We start from the raw sequence: 16,519 nt of genomic DNA on the forward strand, positions 1-16,519 counted from the left end.
AAGACCGTATTTCACCATCGCATGTCCGAGTGTGGTGTTGTCATTCTTGGCATTCAGAACACCCATCACAATCACAATGTCATCTTTAAGAAGTCTCCCCTGAACTGCATTTACTAGCTCGTAGAAAGAATCCTTCAATACATCGGAAGTTTCTGTTGGTGCGAAGCATTATATAATTGTGATGCTCCGTAACCTGGACCGGACTCGGACAAGGTCAAGATAGTGCGCATTGCGGTAGCCGTCAGAAACAACCCAACACCGGATTTGCATCTGTTACCACTTGGTATCCAGAGTACAAAAGCGCATTGCTATTCGTGTGGCAAGAGGGAGAGGAGTACTCTCCAGAGTGCCACCATCTTATTTTGCTTAGGCCCAGAATGTCCAGTTTATATCGTTGGAATTCCCGTTCAACTTGGAGAAAGTGAGTATTCTGAGGACCCTCCTTATCGGCGTGAAGGCAGTCCTTATCTGAGGCGCTATTGACGTTTCGGTGCAATAAAGTTTTAAAATTTGCAGGTTGCTAGTCCACACATTTCTATCCGTTTTAGTCAGCGTCTACACCAAGCAGGGAAGACTTTGAGCGCAATTTTAAGCCCCAGCTCACAGGCCACATGCTCTGGGTTCAAATTCGAATTGTCATAGATTTTTTGCGTTCGGCTTAGTATTGCCCCACAGCTGTGAGTTTATCATTAAGCAGCATTAAATGTGGTGGTCGCTTGCGTTTGCGTCCACATCTTTTTGCAGGGGTAAGGAGCCTCAACTCCCGAAGCTCAACACGGTCCGCTTCCGGACGCGACAGACATCTTGAGCAGCTCGAATTGGAATATTGATGAGGATTGGGCCGTCATCAAAAGTGCTCTTTTCTCTGGCGCAAGTGGTCTTGTCTCAAAGGAATGCATTGAGATTTGGCTACTTGCTGGAAGTTGGAAGCTGGTCAACGGGTGTAGGGTGCTGAAGAGCCTTTTTGTGATTGTGAGTGGGGGCAAACCTTAGGGACGGTAAAGGTGGACTTCTCATCCACGATGACGAGGAGCTTAAAAGGTGGGGGAATATTTTGACCTGAGATAATAAAAAAATTAACAACTTGTCGCGCTGGCCTAACACCCGTGGATGTGTTGATTAGAAGGCCAAAAAGGCAGTGGATGGTATGGCCATCGAGTGGGTCCCTCTAGAACTACATGGGGTAGATTAGTAGAGGAAGAGGGCAAACTTCTCGGAAAATCGTTGAGAGGGTTGGAAAATATTGCCAGGAACCTCAATTGTGGCCAATAGGTGTGGTTACCGTGCTATGCCCCCGACATATAATCAAGACCTTTGGTGAGCTCTTCATGTTATTAGCACGAGGGTTCATTTTTACAATTGCATGAATCAAAAACAGAGAAATGTCGCCCACATGTCTGTTCATTGCAGATCATCCTCCACTTTTGCACACGTATAAGCAACCAATATCCATCAACAAGTGCGCTGCCTTTGTTTTCACAAGTGCAATCTCTCATATGCCATCATGAAAATATGCAGATTCAATATATTCACAAAAAGAACATGGAATTGCATTCAATCTACTGCATGCGGATGTACTTATACATATCAGAAAGAATGCACTCAAGGTCTTCCTTGCCTTAAATATTACACTTTGTTTGGATAAATTATACACTTACGAGGAAGGAAACTCCCGGCTCAAGTACTATGTTATCAATATAAACTCGTGTGGCAAAAAGTACGCCCTGCGTAGAAGAGTATTTCACGCGTCGCTGATAATGTAAAACGCTTGCAGTTTTTCCGCAAACTGCAAGTGGAAGTAAAATGTTTAATAAGTGTAACCTATAAAAAAATGCATAAAACACTCGAGGGCGGTTATTTACAATCAGCTCGAGGATGTGAGAAGCTTAGAAAATTATGGCCTTCTCGATATAGGGCCAGGGTTTTCCACAATGCACGCCCTTGTAAGCCTCGCTCACAGCTTAGGAATTTTCGTCAAGACTAAGATAGTAATTATTAGAACCAGATACAAAAGCGATAAAGAAGCCTTTAATGTTGCAGTTTCTTATCTAAAGCATTCGAGAAGCTAAGAACTGCCAATGGCAATTGTGATTTTCCCTTTCGTTTGAAGTCAACTTCTGGATACCAAGTGAGCACAAGCAATTGAGCTTCTGCGTGCATATCAACAACAATTTGCGATATTTGTTGTATTTTTCATAACAAACAAAAACGAGAGAATAGCATGCATAGGTTGAGTTTATTGTCGACTTGCACAGATACAGATATTATGAAAAAACACAACAAATTTCAATAGCGTCGGCGAGTGTGGCGTTTTAGTGCCACTATGTCAGCTTATAATTCGATTTGCTAAGTCAATAGGCTCGCATCTCGCGGCCTTTACTTTTATTTTCCTCTAGTGAAAGTATGGTAGCAAAGGTTTATATTTTCCACTTTTCGTTGTGTACTTTAAGGATTGTGATTCGTAAGCTTAAATCTATTTCTCCTCAATTAAAGTATTTTAAATTAATCGAGATTATCTCTGATCTCAGATGATGCTGCTTTACGTCGTCGTCGAAGACGTGAACTTGGCATGGCTCGCCAGCTAATCCCCACTGACGAAACATCAACGGCGATCCGAGATGCTATCTCACCCATTAAAAATTCAACTTCACCATCTGGATCCTCGCCACAACCTCGTAATGATCTTGCTTTCCATATGGCCAACGCCCGGAGGGAGGTCCTTTCTGGATCGACTGATCGTCGACGTGCTAACACAGCTAGTCCAAAAGTTGGATCCGGCTCTGCATCGAGTCCTGGAATTAAAGTGGATCTTAAGGTGACGCGAAAATCCCCGGAAAAGTGTGAATCAGTGCCATTAACTCGTAGCAGTAACACAAAGGAACATGACTATCTAAGAAAGAATAAAAGATTATCTGATGTTAGCCGAAAAGTTGACGCGATTCGTGAGCGAACCAGAAGTGAATTGGCAGAAATTAATAAGATTACGGCAAAATGTAATGAAATTCTTGTGAATACGAAGACTGTAGCAAGTGCTATTTCCGGTAAGTTTCAACTGATATATTTCCCACGCATTCCATGCGTTTTTAAGTTTTCTTATAAAGACGATAAGGTTCTTACTAACATTTTCATTTTTTAGCTCCAACCGGATGGCATAGCGAACCCGTTGCTTCGAGTAGCGGAACAGACTTTACAAATGATCGTGGTGCTTCTGCGGGTGCAGATAGTGATCCTAACTTCATTAGAAGGAAATTCGCTAAGAAAGATCGTATCAGTTTCGACGAAATACCACCGGATGACATTGGTATGCAACATGATCACCAGCCATCACCTCGTAAAATCTTGAAAACCCGAAGTCACGATCGTGAACTCAGCCCAGATGCTGCAGGACCATCGAAAGTCTCGCCAATGGGCCGTCGTAGAAGTCCTGAAGATCTAGTCGGGCCTAGCCATATTGTCTCAATTTTGAAAAAGAAAGACGCCGAATCTAGCTCTGCATCGAGTAACGCTTCGCCTGTAACTTTTTCATCGAGCGTAGTGGACACACCAACGCGTAGCTCAAAGCGCCAGGGAATCCTGAAGAAGCGCTCCAGCTTGGATGAAAGTCGATACAGTCGAAGCCACTCGCCTGATGAAAAGAGTATTCTGATTAAAACCCCTCGAAGGAACAGTCTTGAGGAAACCCACCACGGTATTTTGAAGCAACGTAGCTATGAAAGTAAAAGTGATGGATGTCCTTCAGCTGAACCTCATCATGGCATATTAAAGAAGAAAGACTCGACATCCACACCGTCTGATAACCAACCGAAACATGTTTCAATATCGCAGGCTGTCATCCTAGCCGCGGCGGAGTTATGCAAAGACATTATAACATCAGATCACGAGTACGATATTAAACCAATCTTGAAAACTGATAACACAGAGAACGTGCCTAACGTCCCTAAACCGATACTTAAAAAGAAATATTCGTCCGAAATGGAAGAAATCCGGCCCATACTTAAGACCTCGCGTAAAAGTAGTCGCGAAGAATCATCAGATAATGATGAGCTAGTCAAACCGATTTTGAAGATTGATTCGCCTGCTAAGCGTCGTAGCTTGACTGATAACTTTGAATCGAATACAATATTGCAACGTAGCCGAAGTTTAGAGCATCCTGAAGATCCTTGGGATCCAGCAGCGGCAGCATCGAGTTCGTCTGGTACGGGGCCAATTGAAAAACCAATAATTTCAGTGGCAGAGAGAATTCGAAATATGGAACGATTTATAATTGATGGAAGCAGTGGTGCTGTACCTAAGCAAGGGAGGAGTATCAAGAGGGATATCTATAAAAATCGGTTCCGAACGCAACCGGTGACTGTCGATGAAATTAACTGGTGAGTAGGATGACTTTCTTTTCATGAATAACGATGTAATCATATAACATTACGACTTGGAATCCATATTTGTATATAGAACTTAGGTTCGCAACGTAACCTGTTTTCATAAAGGGAGGGGCTAATTTTTTTCATATGAAGTTACCACATTATCGCAATAAATATACCTAAACTGTTAACAATTTTGAAAATGACTACTTGCCCCTCGAAATCCAAGCTAAAATCACTCATCACCGATCATTGCACGCAATTTAAATGCCAGGTCCTCTGTGAAAACCCATAGATTTCGCCACTGACTCATTGGTTTATTCCCAAAAGCTAAAATTACCATACACTTGCACACACATCTAGAATGCAAAATCAGATAATTTGTTGGTTTTTTTGGATCTGATGCTTTTCTGTTTGAAATCTCACAGTTTACAAAATCTATGGTTTTTCGGGATTTACCGCGTGTGTACTATAATTTGCCTAGAGGACATGAAATTATTTTGGAGATGTTCCAAACCCAATTTGCGAACAGAAGACGTGTGCTGACATGGCACCGAAAATAGATTATTATTTCAATTTGAGAAGAATTATTTGTTTGGTAGTTTTCAGGAAAAAAAGTCATGAATTTATGTAGATGTAGAATTGAAGCTTTGTTTATAGTTGTTGTTGGTTGAGGAAAGTACAATGATCTTTGTTTGAAATTTGTGTCAAGTAAATTTGTGGTCTAGCTGGGAATAGAGGAATTTCCGGAAGTACTCGTAAAAAGAATACTTCTAAGCACTGAAATTTTATCCCAACATTACTTGGGATAACCAACCCTGTCGACGTATGGTTGATGATCTGAGCAACTTAGAATCAACGACATGAGGCGTCGAAAGCGATAATTATGAATTTCTTATTCACGTGGACTACACACCTAGACAGGGAACGTGTGGTATCCTATTCAGAGTGAATCTATCATTAAAGCGATGGGAGAACACTAGTTACTCTGGCTTTTCTCCTATTTATTCCATAATATTTGTCAACTCAGTAGCCAGTAAGTGTAATATACCATTCAATTCCACTGATTCTTACTTCTGATCATGGTATCAAAAAATTCCTCCGAAACATCGGGTAGTTTTAACCATAGAAGACTTCGCCGTTCTGTTTTCTCTGAACTTCCCATTAGGTTGCCGAGAGTATGTGTATATATAAAGTAAGTTTGGTTTCAACTGAAAGACGCCGTACGAGTGGTCAGATTGACCAGGACTGTCATCAACAATAGATTTAAGAGTTGCCTCCTGGATGTGCGTAACAAGAGAGACGCTGAAATCGGCCTGGAAAGGGATTATCTTCCTATAGTCGCTTACTTTCGCCTGCGTGTTGGATCCGCCACTGTTCGGAAGGCTGAAGGGCTGCGTTCGCCCAAGTTCTACATCGACCGCTTGTATGATCGCTCAACAGTAGAAGAGCTATCTTACTGATCGGAGAGTATATGCACTGTGTAACACGCCTGAGAATATCGATGAGCATTCGGCTGCCATCAAAAACTGTCATGGGCAACGTGCCGAAGGGGCGTCATAAGATCTGGCTGACTGCGGAACCGTGGAAGGGGATCGATGAACGGAAGGAAGGTTGTATTGATCGCTGTGAGTGATGGCGACTCTAACGCACTCGAACTTATTGCGCTGGTCAGGAAATCGGAAGATGCTGCAGAGCGCAAAGATTTCTGAAGTGTATACCGCATCCCGAGCGAGCTTGCATGTCTTGCAAATCTTTCGATGATCCTGTGAAGGACGTTAACGGTCGACTGCTCATCAACGATGACGAGCAACTGAAGAGGTGCAAGGAAAACTTCACCACGGTTCTTAATCGTTTCACATCCAGTGAAGCTCCTCTTCTTCTGAATGAAAGGCTGGTCACTGTAACATGCGGATACGGACTGTTCCTTCCAGTAGTAGAAAAATCATTTCGACCATCAACGGAGTAAAGCCGCTAGGCATGACGATCTCCCCGCATCGCTGCACTTGCAGTTACTACAGATCTGCTACTTCCACTCATACGACAATCTTGGGAATCCGGGGCCTTTCCCAGAGAGCGGAACAATGGGATGACCATTAAGATTCCAAAGAAGGACACCCATTTTGAATGTGACAATTGCAGGGGCATCTGCGTGCTCTCTGCCGTCGCGAAGAAAACAGCTATAATCCTAATAATCCGCATTAAAAAACATCTGGAAAATTTGATCGATAGAGAACAGGCTGGTTTCCGCTCCAGATCCTACTGCATTGACCATATCAACGTCCTGCGTACAGGAAATGTATTTTCTCCCTTTTTTTGGTTGAAAAATAATAAGAACGTAGCCAGCACCTAAGTTTACAGAAGAAATGCCATTTATTTGAAATACACTTCCCGAACATCATCCAAAATTACTGATCAGGGCCGTCAGCCACTCACTAACCGTCAATCGAGAGACTATTGTTTGTCATGCAAAATAGTGCCACTTGAGCGACTATAGTGAGCATTTGACTCGTTCCATAGATACAAAACTGCGAGCCATCTTTCCTACTCTAGTTAAAGAGTAAGTGGAAAGGCGGCCAATCCAACGGGCATGCGTCTATATGGAAATTCCTTGAAAAACATCCGGTAGCCCTGATGCCGACCGATCATATGGTTTCCAGATTCGTCTTTGAAAAGACATACACTGTCGTAATCACCGAAAGAGAAGAATGGTCGACAAGTGGCCATGAGTCTTTTCAGATTACAGACCTAATAATCTTCACCGACGGGTCAGTCACGGAGGATGGATCGGGTGCAGGCGTGTTCTCGGAGAATCCGATTATAGAACTGGCCCGACCCCTCGGAAAAATGACGACCATATTTCAGGCGGAGATATATGCCATTTCATTGGCAGCAGAAGAATGTCTGCGACAAAAATGGAGGGGTCGCACCATTCGAATCTGTTCCGACAGTCGGGCGGCATTATCAGCACTAGATGGCAACAACATATCAAGCCAGTTGGTGTGGAGTTGTCGTCAGGTGCTGCTGAAACTTGGCCGACTGAACGAAACATTCCTAATGTGGGTGCCGGGGCACTCTAACATCGCCGGTAATGAGGGGGCTGATAGACTGGCTCGCCGAGGGTCTGGATCCACAATGGTGGGCCCAGAACCAGCTCTTGGAATCCGACCATCTACTGTCAAGTCTACTCTGAAAGGTGAAATTGCAAGGATTCACGCAACCGAGTGGAGAAATTTGGACTCTTGCCGGCAAGCGAAAATCCTTGTAAAGGAGCCTAGGGCCACTAGAGCGGCATTTTTGTTGTCCCTTAAGAAGTGGGACATGAAAACCCTAGTAGGGCTTTTGACGGGACACTGCCCCTTAAACTACCATATGGAAAAGATTGGGGTAGTGGTTTCGGCTGTGTGCAGCCAATGTGAGGAGGAGGAGGAAACTGCCCTGCACTTTTTATGCAGCTGCCCGGCATCCTCAGATCTCAGACGAAGACACCTTGGCAAGGTTTTCTTCAATGAAGAATCTGCACACTCTCTGCCTCTTGAGAATGTTCTCAGATTCGCTAAAGCCTGCGAACACCGTAGGCAGGAAGCCATTGAATAGGCAACTTACGGGGATAGTACAATGGGCCCAATAATGGCCTGAGTGCTCGGAGCTACGGCTCCCCCCATTTAACTAAACTAAACTAAACTAAGTGGATGGGCTGAGTCTATATGTTCGGAGTATACACTGCGCATCCTTGGTACATGTTTATATTCCCATTATCGCGAGTGATGTGAAGGTTATATTTATTCCGAAACCAGCAAAATCCACCTACATGGGCTCGAAAAGCTTCCGGCCAATTTCTAACAAAAGGTCTGAAAAGATTAATAGTTTTGTAAATAAGCGATAAGGGGTATATATATTTATAAGTGGCTGCTCCACTGCAGGCAACATAAGCCAGAAAAGCCAATCCACAGAGACAGCACTCAACGAGGTTATGTCAAAAATTGGGAAAGCTATACACCTTAGTTGCGACAAAGTAACATGCAAGCTATTAATCTGTTGCATTCTTCAAATGCTGGAGTGGGGAAGGGTCCACATATTGATCCGATGAAAGTTATTGATGCAGGATATCTCAGGGACTGACCACAAGGAGGGATACTCTCTTCCTGGCAACCTCGCTGTGAATCCTGTAGTACACAAAGGTTTTTATGCAATCTTTTGCCGACGACCTTATCGACCAATTTGTGACATATTGTGTGATCGCTTGAATGAGGTAATCCTCAGTTGTTGCTTCTTAATATAAATAGTCAAGTATTTAGGAATGCACCTCGGCTCCAACCATCATATCCAACAAAAATATAAGAAATCTTACTGACTGCTATGTGGCTGTAGGATTGTAATAGGCTTTGATGAAAGTCCCATCACAATAGGCTCATTGGATGCACACATTCATTACAAAGCCCATTCAGGATTTGCAATCATCGTCTGGTAAGATTGCTAACAGTAGAAAGCTGCTGTCCCAAATCCGGAGCCTCGGTCACCTGAGTATTACTGGTAGCACTCTGTACTATCCCCCCGAGGTAGAGCAATTTAACATAAGCACATAAGTTTTTCTGGTACTAGGTGTTGCCACAGGGCATACCAGATGAGTTTGTGTAGCACACGGTCAAAGACCTTCTTTAAATTCAGAAATGCAATGTAAAGAGGGCGACGCATTTCACAGCATTTCTCCATAAATAACTGCCCAGCATGTATTGCATCAGTAGTTCTGAAGTTCTTGAAAAACCCGGTGTTAAGAGTTATTTACTTCGTGAGTCCGATTTGTGGAATAAAAACCAATTTCCAACGAAACGAATTTATTTCACCAAAACCAAAAACATTACGCATGCCACTTCACGCCAATACTAAAGAGTGTGAAGGAAACGGAAAAACGTCAAACCAAATGTAACGTGATCAAAATAACGTCTTCCATCTTTTGCTGCAGAGTTGTAGTGTCGCCAAATTCGTCGCGCCAACCCCGCCAGAATGTCTGAAAGATCGATTAGTTCTGTCATGACATGAAGCAATGGTCGGGGCAATGATAACTGCCGATGCTACGATAACTGAAGGCCTTTCCTACAGTGGAGCCTGGTGCAAGTTCGTTGGGGAAGGCACTAAGCCACATCAGGTCTTGTCACTATAGAGAATAGTTGAGAAGCTCCGCAGCGGAGAGACATTGACTCGTACAATAAGCATGATTCTCGGCCAATCTCACGGAACGCAATCAGTTCTGAAACTGAGAATCTGCATTTTCCTCACTCGATTGGTCACATTCGACAAAGCAAGTCAGTGAAGCATCACTTGATGTGCACGAAAAGGCCGCTAATGACAACACTGATCGCACGTTGTCTACCATGATTGCCAGAAGATTAGCTACTGGTTGGAGCACACCAGCCTAGGAATCGTAGCATCGCCTTGTGGTGTTTGAGGTTTGTATGTTGGCATCTGAAAAATTGAGTGTGTAGACCATCGTGGAATACGCAACCGATCGAGGTTATTCAAGCCCTCTCTTAAGGTTAGCCAAGTCTGTGCCGTAGTATCTGGGAGATGCGTATCCCAATCCAAACCAGCTGCCCAAATGAATTACGTGGCCTCGGTAAGGCTAACAGGATGAAAAAGTCTTGCCACCTAGCTCAGCAGTTGGCACTTAGTCGGAGGTGATAGCGAAGATGGGAAATCTATTCGGAACAGAAGCTCGTCGAAAGCTGTCAAGGATCCTGCGAGTGTTCTCTCCAAACGATTCGCTGATAGTCACGATGCTACACCTATCTGAACATGTCCAAGATCTCTGCGGATAATGCCACTCGAAATTGTCTAAATCGCAGGATGATGTGGAGTAGGGTCTGCTTCACTGCACGCCGTTCAATGAATTGCCGTTGGGCGTCAGCGCCGAGGCCTTGAACACAACTCTGGGGATGTAGCCAGGTCTAGGGGCGTGCACCTTATGTCCTCATACATCATCAGGAAGCTCCATACTTCTCTCGCAGCTCGGGGTTAGAAGCTAAATGCCGCTTTAAGTTTTTAAATTGCCTCAATTATATCTGCCTGGAATCACACACGTTTGGTACTTCCGTTCGAAACGGGATCTGCACGACGTAACTACCATCATTTATGTGAAAATAGGTGTCTGTAAAGATGCCGGCGCAGTAATGTTCCTCCTTCAGATGGTCAGCATCAATCATGAATAAGGTCATCTGAGCGTAACTGCTCGTGGTCAAAATGCACAGTAAATGATTGCATGGGAGCTTGTGTTGATGGGATTGCCGAAGCTCGGGTCAATACTAGCCAGCCAAATCGAGTTGCCTCTGCGCGATGAGTTCCTCAGGTTGACCACTGGTCTTCGCCAGATTTCGCGACGAGACTCCAAACATCTGCTCAGTGAGCAAATGCTCCGGATAGTGAATGCGTCAACTGAAATCCGTGACGATGAGGCCGATTTAGCTACACTGCCGGAGAAATCATTGCTAGTTCCATCGCCTCGAGGTTGAGGCTAAATTCCGTTTATATTAAACGCAAAGACAGTTTCACTAAGCCAAATAAGTGAACTGTAGGTGCTGCTCCAACGCCTACCACATCCACATCCCTACCTTTCCTACGTAGTTGGAGCCGCTGCACCAATCGAGACATTATAAAGCTTCCCTGTGAGATAGAGTCGCATGCTCGGAGCAAATGTTGCTGCCCAAACTTGCCATTCGCCTAGAATTGCGCCATTGCCAAGAGGACTACTGTCTAGTCCTTCGTCAAAGAGAAAATCAAAAGCTTTTCTCATGCAGATGGATTCCACTTAATCGGACTCTTGGATACGTTTTGCTACTGTGGGGGCGATGTTGGGTCTGGACTGACCCCTGTTATATTGGAGTATGGCAGAAGATCGTGTGATGTCGCTTTCAGAACTAGCCTGCTCTAAGGCAGTTGTTGCACAGATTTGAGCCTCGTAAGGACTCAAACCTTCTGTCCATTTCGTTGTTGACCCTGTAAACTAGGTTGCTGCAGTAAAGCTAAATTCAGTCTATTGGACCAAAGCAATGCACTTAATGCCTAGACAAGGGTTTTAGAGATGATTGAAACTGAATGTCAGTAGGTCGGTTAAGGTTGTATCCTTGCTGGTATTTAAAAATACCGTAATGAATGGGTAGATAGATCTGACTCTGTAGGATTGGGTGATATTCAACTATATCTCAGTCTGCTAATTTATTGTATGCCCTACCAAAGTTCATTTATGTTAGAAGTCCGATCCTAGTTGCCAGGCTAAGGAGATAGTCCACTACGGACACTTAATCGAGTCTGTCTTCCTCATTCTCAGTTTACTTAGTGTCAGGACTTCTGCTGTTCTTATTCGCCGTCCACCCTGTAGTATTAATTCACTATGCCTACAGTCCACCAATGCCCCATCGATCGGCTAATTTTTGGGTTCCCAGTCTCATGTGCTTTTTGCACCTACGATTTTACTGATTCCAAGTGCAGACTCCGGTCTTACAATTGGTGTTTGAGATCCCTTTCTTGCAATCTTATCCGCCTTTTCATTGTCAGCAAGATTTTTCTGTTTCGATATCCATTTCGGTTTCCTCAGCGAGCATTTTGAAGACTTGCTGGCAAGGTTGAGTGTGCTCTTCATGGAACCTGTAATGGACAGTTTGCTGACAGCTTGCCTTTGCAGCATCTTTGGTCATTATACTAGTGCTCCGTAGGAAGACATGGGCTTCATTAACATGCTGTATCTAGTTGTATACTACCAGATGTGGTTTCAATCCCTATGTCTTACCTACGAGCCTTTTTGTTGTGAAAATTGCTCCTTGGTCTTTGTTAAATAAATACATCCAGGTTAATTTGATAGTTTTTTTTTCTCGTGAGATTCCCCACTTTTCACCACTCTTCTATTGAATCAGAGCTGGTGAATTCGTTTGTAATTTTGCAATTTCCCGATATACATAAGTATATTGGTGCTCGTCGGAGGCCTGTTATAGATTAAGGAGATGTATTTTTACGAGCATCACCCACCGACTTGGTTGTGCTTTCTCTAGGAGCTATCGTAACTAATCAAGCTACTGTTCCAACGAACAGATGCTTTACTACTATATCCCAGATCTTGATTTGGCGAATTATCTGTGGAAATAAGATATGTATTTTTCGTTTCCATTTGATGGTTTAGAATTTTAAAAAAATAGGTCATAATACGCAAACTGGGTTTTCGATTCCTTCGAAGTTAAAAGGTAAAAGGAAAAAAGGGATCATCAACATCAAGATTTATATCTTCAAAATAACTCGAAAACTACCGTTTTACCGTACATTTTATAAATTGTCAGTAATTTATTATCGAAATTACCCAATTAAAGAGATTAATTTCTCCAATGTGGTACCAAACAATCAGATCAAATTTATAACACAATTTGCATCGCAAATAGTTTGCTTTTTTCGTTTATTTGCTCTGGAAAAATTACACTGATAACTTGCCCGTAATGCGCCAACAGTACAATAATTCCAGCAGTAAGTGACAGAATAATCGGCTTAAAGGTTTTGTAGCTTACCCAACATGCAATCAATATACTTTCGCACGATTGAGTGCAAGGAATGCATTGATTTCCAACACAAAAACTTTCAATGGAACTAGGAAATGTCGGGTATGCTATGGGCAGTCTCACTACCATTACTGTTTCCATTCTGCTGGCACCGAACAGCTGTAGCCAGGAAAATGCGGTAAGTTTTCAATTCTCTCGGAAAATTTTGAGGAAATGCTAAATCCCTTCTAATATTTCTCAACTCTCAGCATTTATAAAATTAGCACCGACAGCGGCCAGCTGCTTTGTAGTTTTTCAGAACCTTTCTGCTCGCACTTTCATTTCCCACTCGGGAAAACAAAAATATTAACTAAATGACTTGCGCCGGAATATTTTCCATACAATTTCCCGCTTTTCATGCTGCTCTCACGGAAAATTCTCACATGACTGAGCGGCGGTACTAGGCTGCGCCGGCGAAGCTAGCAACCTGCTGAAACGACTTAGTCTTTTGGGGATTATCTTCACACAGTTGGGTTAGAATGAATCGTCATTAAAACATTTCACTCGATTTTCCGGATAAATGAAAACGTTTTGAACAGTTTAAGTTTTTGAAAATCGTCGGTTCTAGTCGATACATAGTGTATAGAAGAAATCACGGCGCAGTATTCAGACACTGAATTTGATCTGACCGATCGGAATCGTCTGGTTTTTGTGGCTTATAATCGGGGTAGCAATAGACATTGCGGTTTTCAGAAGACAATTTTCTGTGGAATCCACTTGAAAACATCTCGAGATTTTCCCCTCACTTAATTGAAAATCGTTTTACAAAAGTTACAATTACATCGCGTCCGATTCGACTGTGAATGAGTGTGATCCCCGTGGATTTGTGGACAGTCTATTTTTAACGGATTTTCAACTCGCTCAGTGGAAAACGAAAGATTTTTCAATGAAAATAAATATTATTAAAAGATCTTTTTGGAGATCTTGAATGATAGAGGCCATTCGTGTCTATCGTATGAAGTGATTGTGGATGTGGACAATTCAAGTGTGGAGACTGTGCTATCTTTAGATTTCAGCGCAGGATTGTCCGTTGAGAAACGTTTTCGTTTATGTTTTATTTTTTATTTTCGCGGCATTATAAACAAGTGTTACGGGTTAATGGAAAGCTTATAATCTGTAAGTTTAGCTATACCTGTTTACGATGGTTTCTAAATGTTTGCTAATATTGTTAAAATTTTGTGTTGTGGTTTTCCTTTATATTCATTGTGGGGAATTTGCATTGAAAAGGGAACATAAAAAGCCATGTTTTATTGAGTGAAGCAATGGATCAACCTTAAAACTGGGATGACTTAACCTATACTAATAGAAAGATATTCACAATGCTTTAGATGATGAGATGTTACTTCACATGGAACTAAAATTTTCCAGCTGCCATGGATTGATTAAGGATCTTATATAGAAATGACCTGTAACTGTTGTAGAACAAGCCTGACGTTTCCTTACTGATCGTCTCTGTTCCTTCAGAACTTTGCCAAGTTTTTCTACGTCGCTCATTAATTGTTTGTGAAGAGAGCCCTCACTTCGAACGTAAGTAAACGGAACTCACTATTCCATTGAATTCGGTAGATACATATTTGAATATGTGCCTACTTTTCAAGGGATCAAGTGTTGGTTGCGTGTTTCGCTTTTCCAGGTCCCGCCTGAATCCTTTTGATTATGAAGTTTATCGCGGATGAGTTTGCCCGGATTTCAGCATTTCCCCGACAATGTTCTGAAGAATTATGCTGATTTATAGAGAATTTTCCAAGTTCCTTCTCTCTGTACAAAATCGAGGCCGGTAGAACATGATATGCTCGGGGTCCTCAGGTATGCAACCAGATACAGAGCAAAATGGAAAGTCATGCAATCTAAATCAGTGCAGATACTTCCTGTAAGCTCTATTCCCTGATATGTATTCTCACCATGTCGTTGTTGAATCCAATCCTCAATATTTGGTCGTCTCTGTGAATCATCCTACAGTTGCTAATTTTTTCCAGCGACTCCTGCCTCTCCCTTCCTCACCGCCCTTCGGTATATATCCTTTTTGAGTAAATTCGTTTTTCTTTTCTCGTACGGACAGTGTGCCTCACTTGTAAAAATGGCCCCCGGGACCATTCCCACAATATTACACGCTGCCCGTCCTGAGAATATCATGAAGACGCTGCACACCCTTTGTGCCACTACCGATAAGTCATATATTTCCCCCTGCGACTACTCGCATTTGCTAGTGTTTCCTCGCAAATTGGTGGCGCATAATTTTGTGATATCTTGGGTCTCCCATGCTATGGATTCACCCGTGCTAACGATCTGTTGGTAGTTACCACTTTCTCATGGGCATAGTCCAAGTGTCTCTTGAAATTGATTTTCGCGTCAATCATCACGCCTAGATATTCGATAACCGTTTTCGAAGTGATGATGTGACCACTAAGGCAAATAGTAATATAGTATGGGTTGGTAATCAAAAAGCCTTCTCAAGGTGAAGCTGAGCTATCTTCAGCTTAGATGGTTTCCACTGTATATAAAGTTCCATAGAAGAGGACCCACCACTGAGCTCTGAGTTTTGTATCCATTCCGAGCTGGCTGAGTTGACGCATTTTTTATGCCCAAGGCGCAGCATTTATTGGAGGACATCGCGTATCGAGTCAACGCCTACGGCGTCAATCTCCGAATAAGCTTAACAAAAACCAAAGTGTCGCCCCGATAGGCAATCCCTATATTTTGTGACAGGAAGATGTCTGCTGTAGATGGCTCTGTCAAGAGTTTTTTTTCTATAGTGTCTATAAGGCAAATCGGCTGGTATGACGATGGATATCCCAGTTATTTATTGGGTTTCCGTAGGAAAACTAGTTTTCGCCTCTTCCATCGAGTGGAGAGAACTCCTACTATGCTCTTTCTGATTGTTGTTCCGTTCGTTTGTCTGTCAGAAACGGTTATACCAATTGACACGAAGTTTGATGGTATTTGGAACTGTGAATTCCAGTGAGTCGGGTCGTTCTAAGTTGAGTGTGATGGTGAGTGGGGTGGGACATACTTGCGAGAAGAGGGTGTCATTTTTTTTTCACCGAGTATAGTCATGTTGGTTATCAAAGAAAAGGTTTCGATCCGCTAGAAAAAAATTCTTTCGCGAACCCATTCTTAGAAACTATTCAACCGAAAAATTTGAAAATAATCATGAGACTACCCCTGGACGGTGCTGAGGCCTTAAAATACTCTTCATATCGATATCTACTCAAATATAGAATATAACAGCATATTACTACGTCGGACGGTTATGTTTGACTTTTGCCCAATGAAATCAATTCCTTCTTTTTCCACGTTCCCTGCAATACAGGATTATGCCGCAGGACTGGATCACGATTTGCTCGGGTTCGTACGTCTCTCTCGTTCCTTTCTTCAACAATTTTTTTCCTGCCTAAGCTTCTTATGTCTTTTCGATTTCAATCCATATCCTCTTCGACTTGAACACAACCTGCATGATCTTTTCGGGTGCTAAGTTGAACTAGAAACATTAGGCATTTAAGGTAAGCATGCTTTGCGTTTTCTACAGCATTCAGGATACTGGTACATTATTATATCCAAATCTATGAATTGATAGCCTTCGCATCCAAT

At 42.7% G+C, this 16,519-nt stretch overlaps 1 protein-coding gene across 10 annotated transcripts in view; it reads left to right on the forward strand.

Annotated features, from left to right (window-relative positions):
- Positions 1-16,519, forward strand: part of LOC119649162 (supervillin) — an 838,258-nt gene that overhangs the window by 487,160 nt on the left and 334,579 nt on the right. For 8 of the 10 annotated variants that reach the window (XM_038051179.1, XM_038051177.1, XM_038051182.1 and 5 more), the window contains 2 exons: positions 2,529-3,041; positions 3,137-4,370. In XM_038051179.1, the coding sequence (XP_037907107.1) occupies positions 2,529-3,041; positions 3,137-4,370 (1,747 nt within the window). Of the gene's footprint in view, positions 1-2,291; positions 2,462-2,528; positions 3,042-3,136; positions 4,371-13,442; positions 14,048-16,519 lie in introns of those variants that run through there. The other 2 variants (XM_038051184.1, XM_038051185.1) reach the window with 2 other exon arrangements.

Source organism: Hermetia illucens, chromosome 2, assembly GCF_905115235.1.
Source record: "Hermetia illucens chromosome 2, iHerIll2.2.curated.20191125, whole genome shotgun sequence".
Classification (NCBI taxonomy): domain Eukaryota; kingdom Metazoa; phylum Arthropoda; class Insecta; order Diptera; family Stratiomyidae; genus Hermetia; species Hermetia illucens.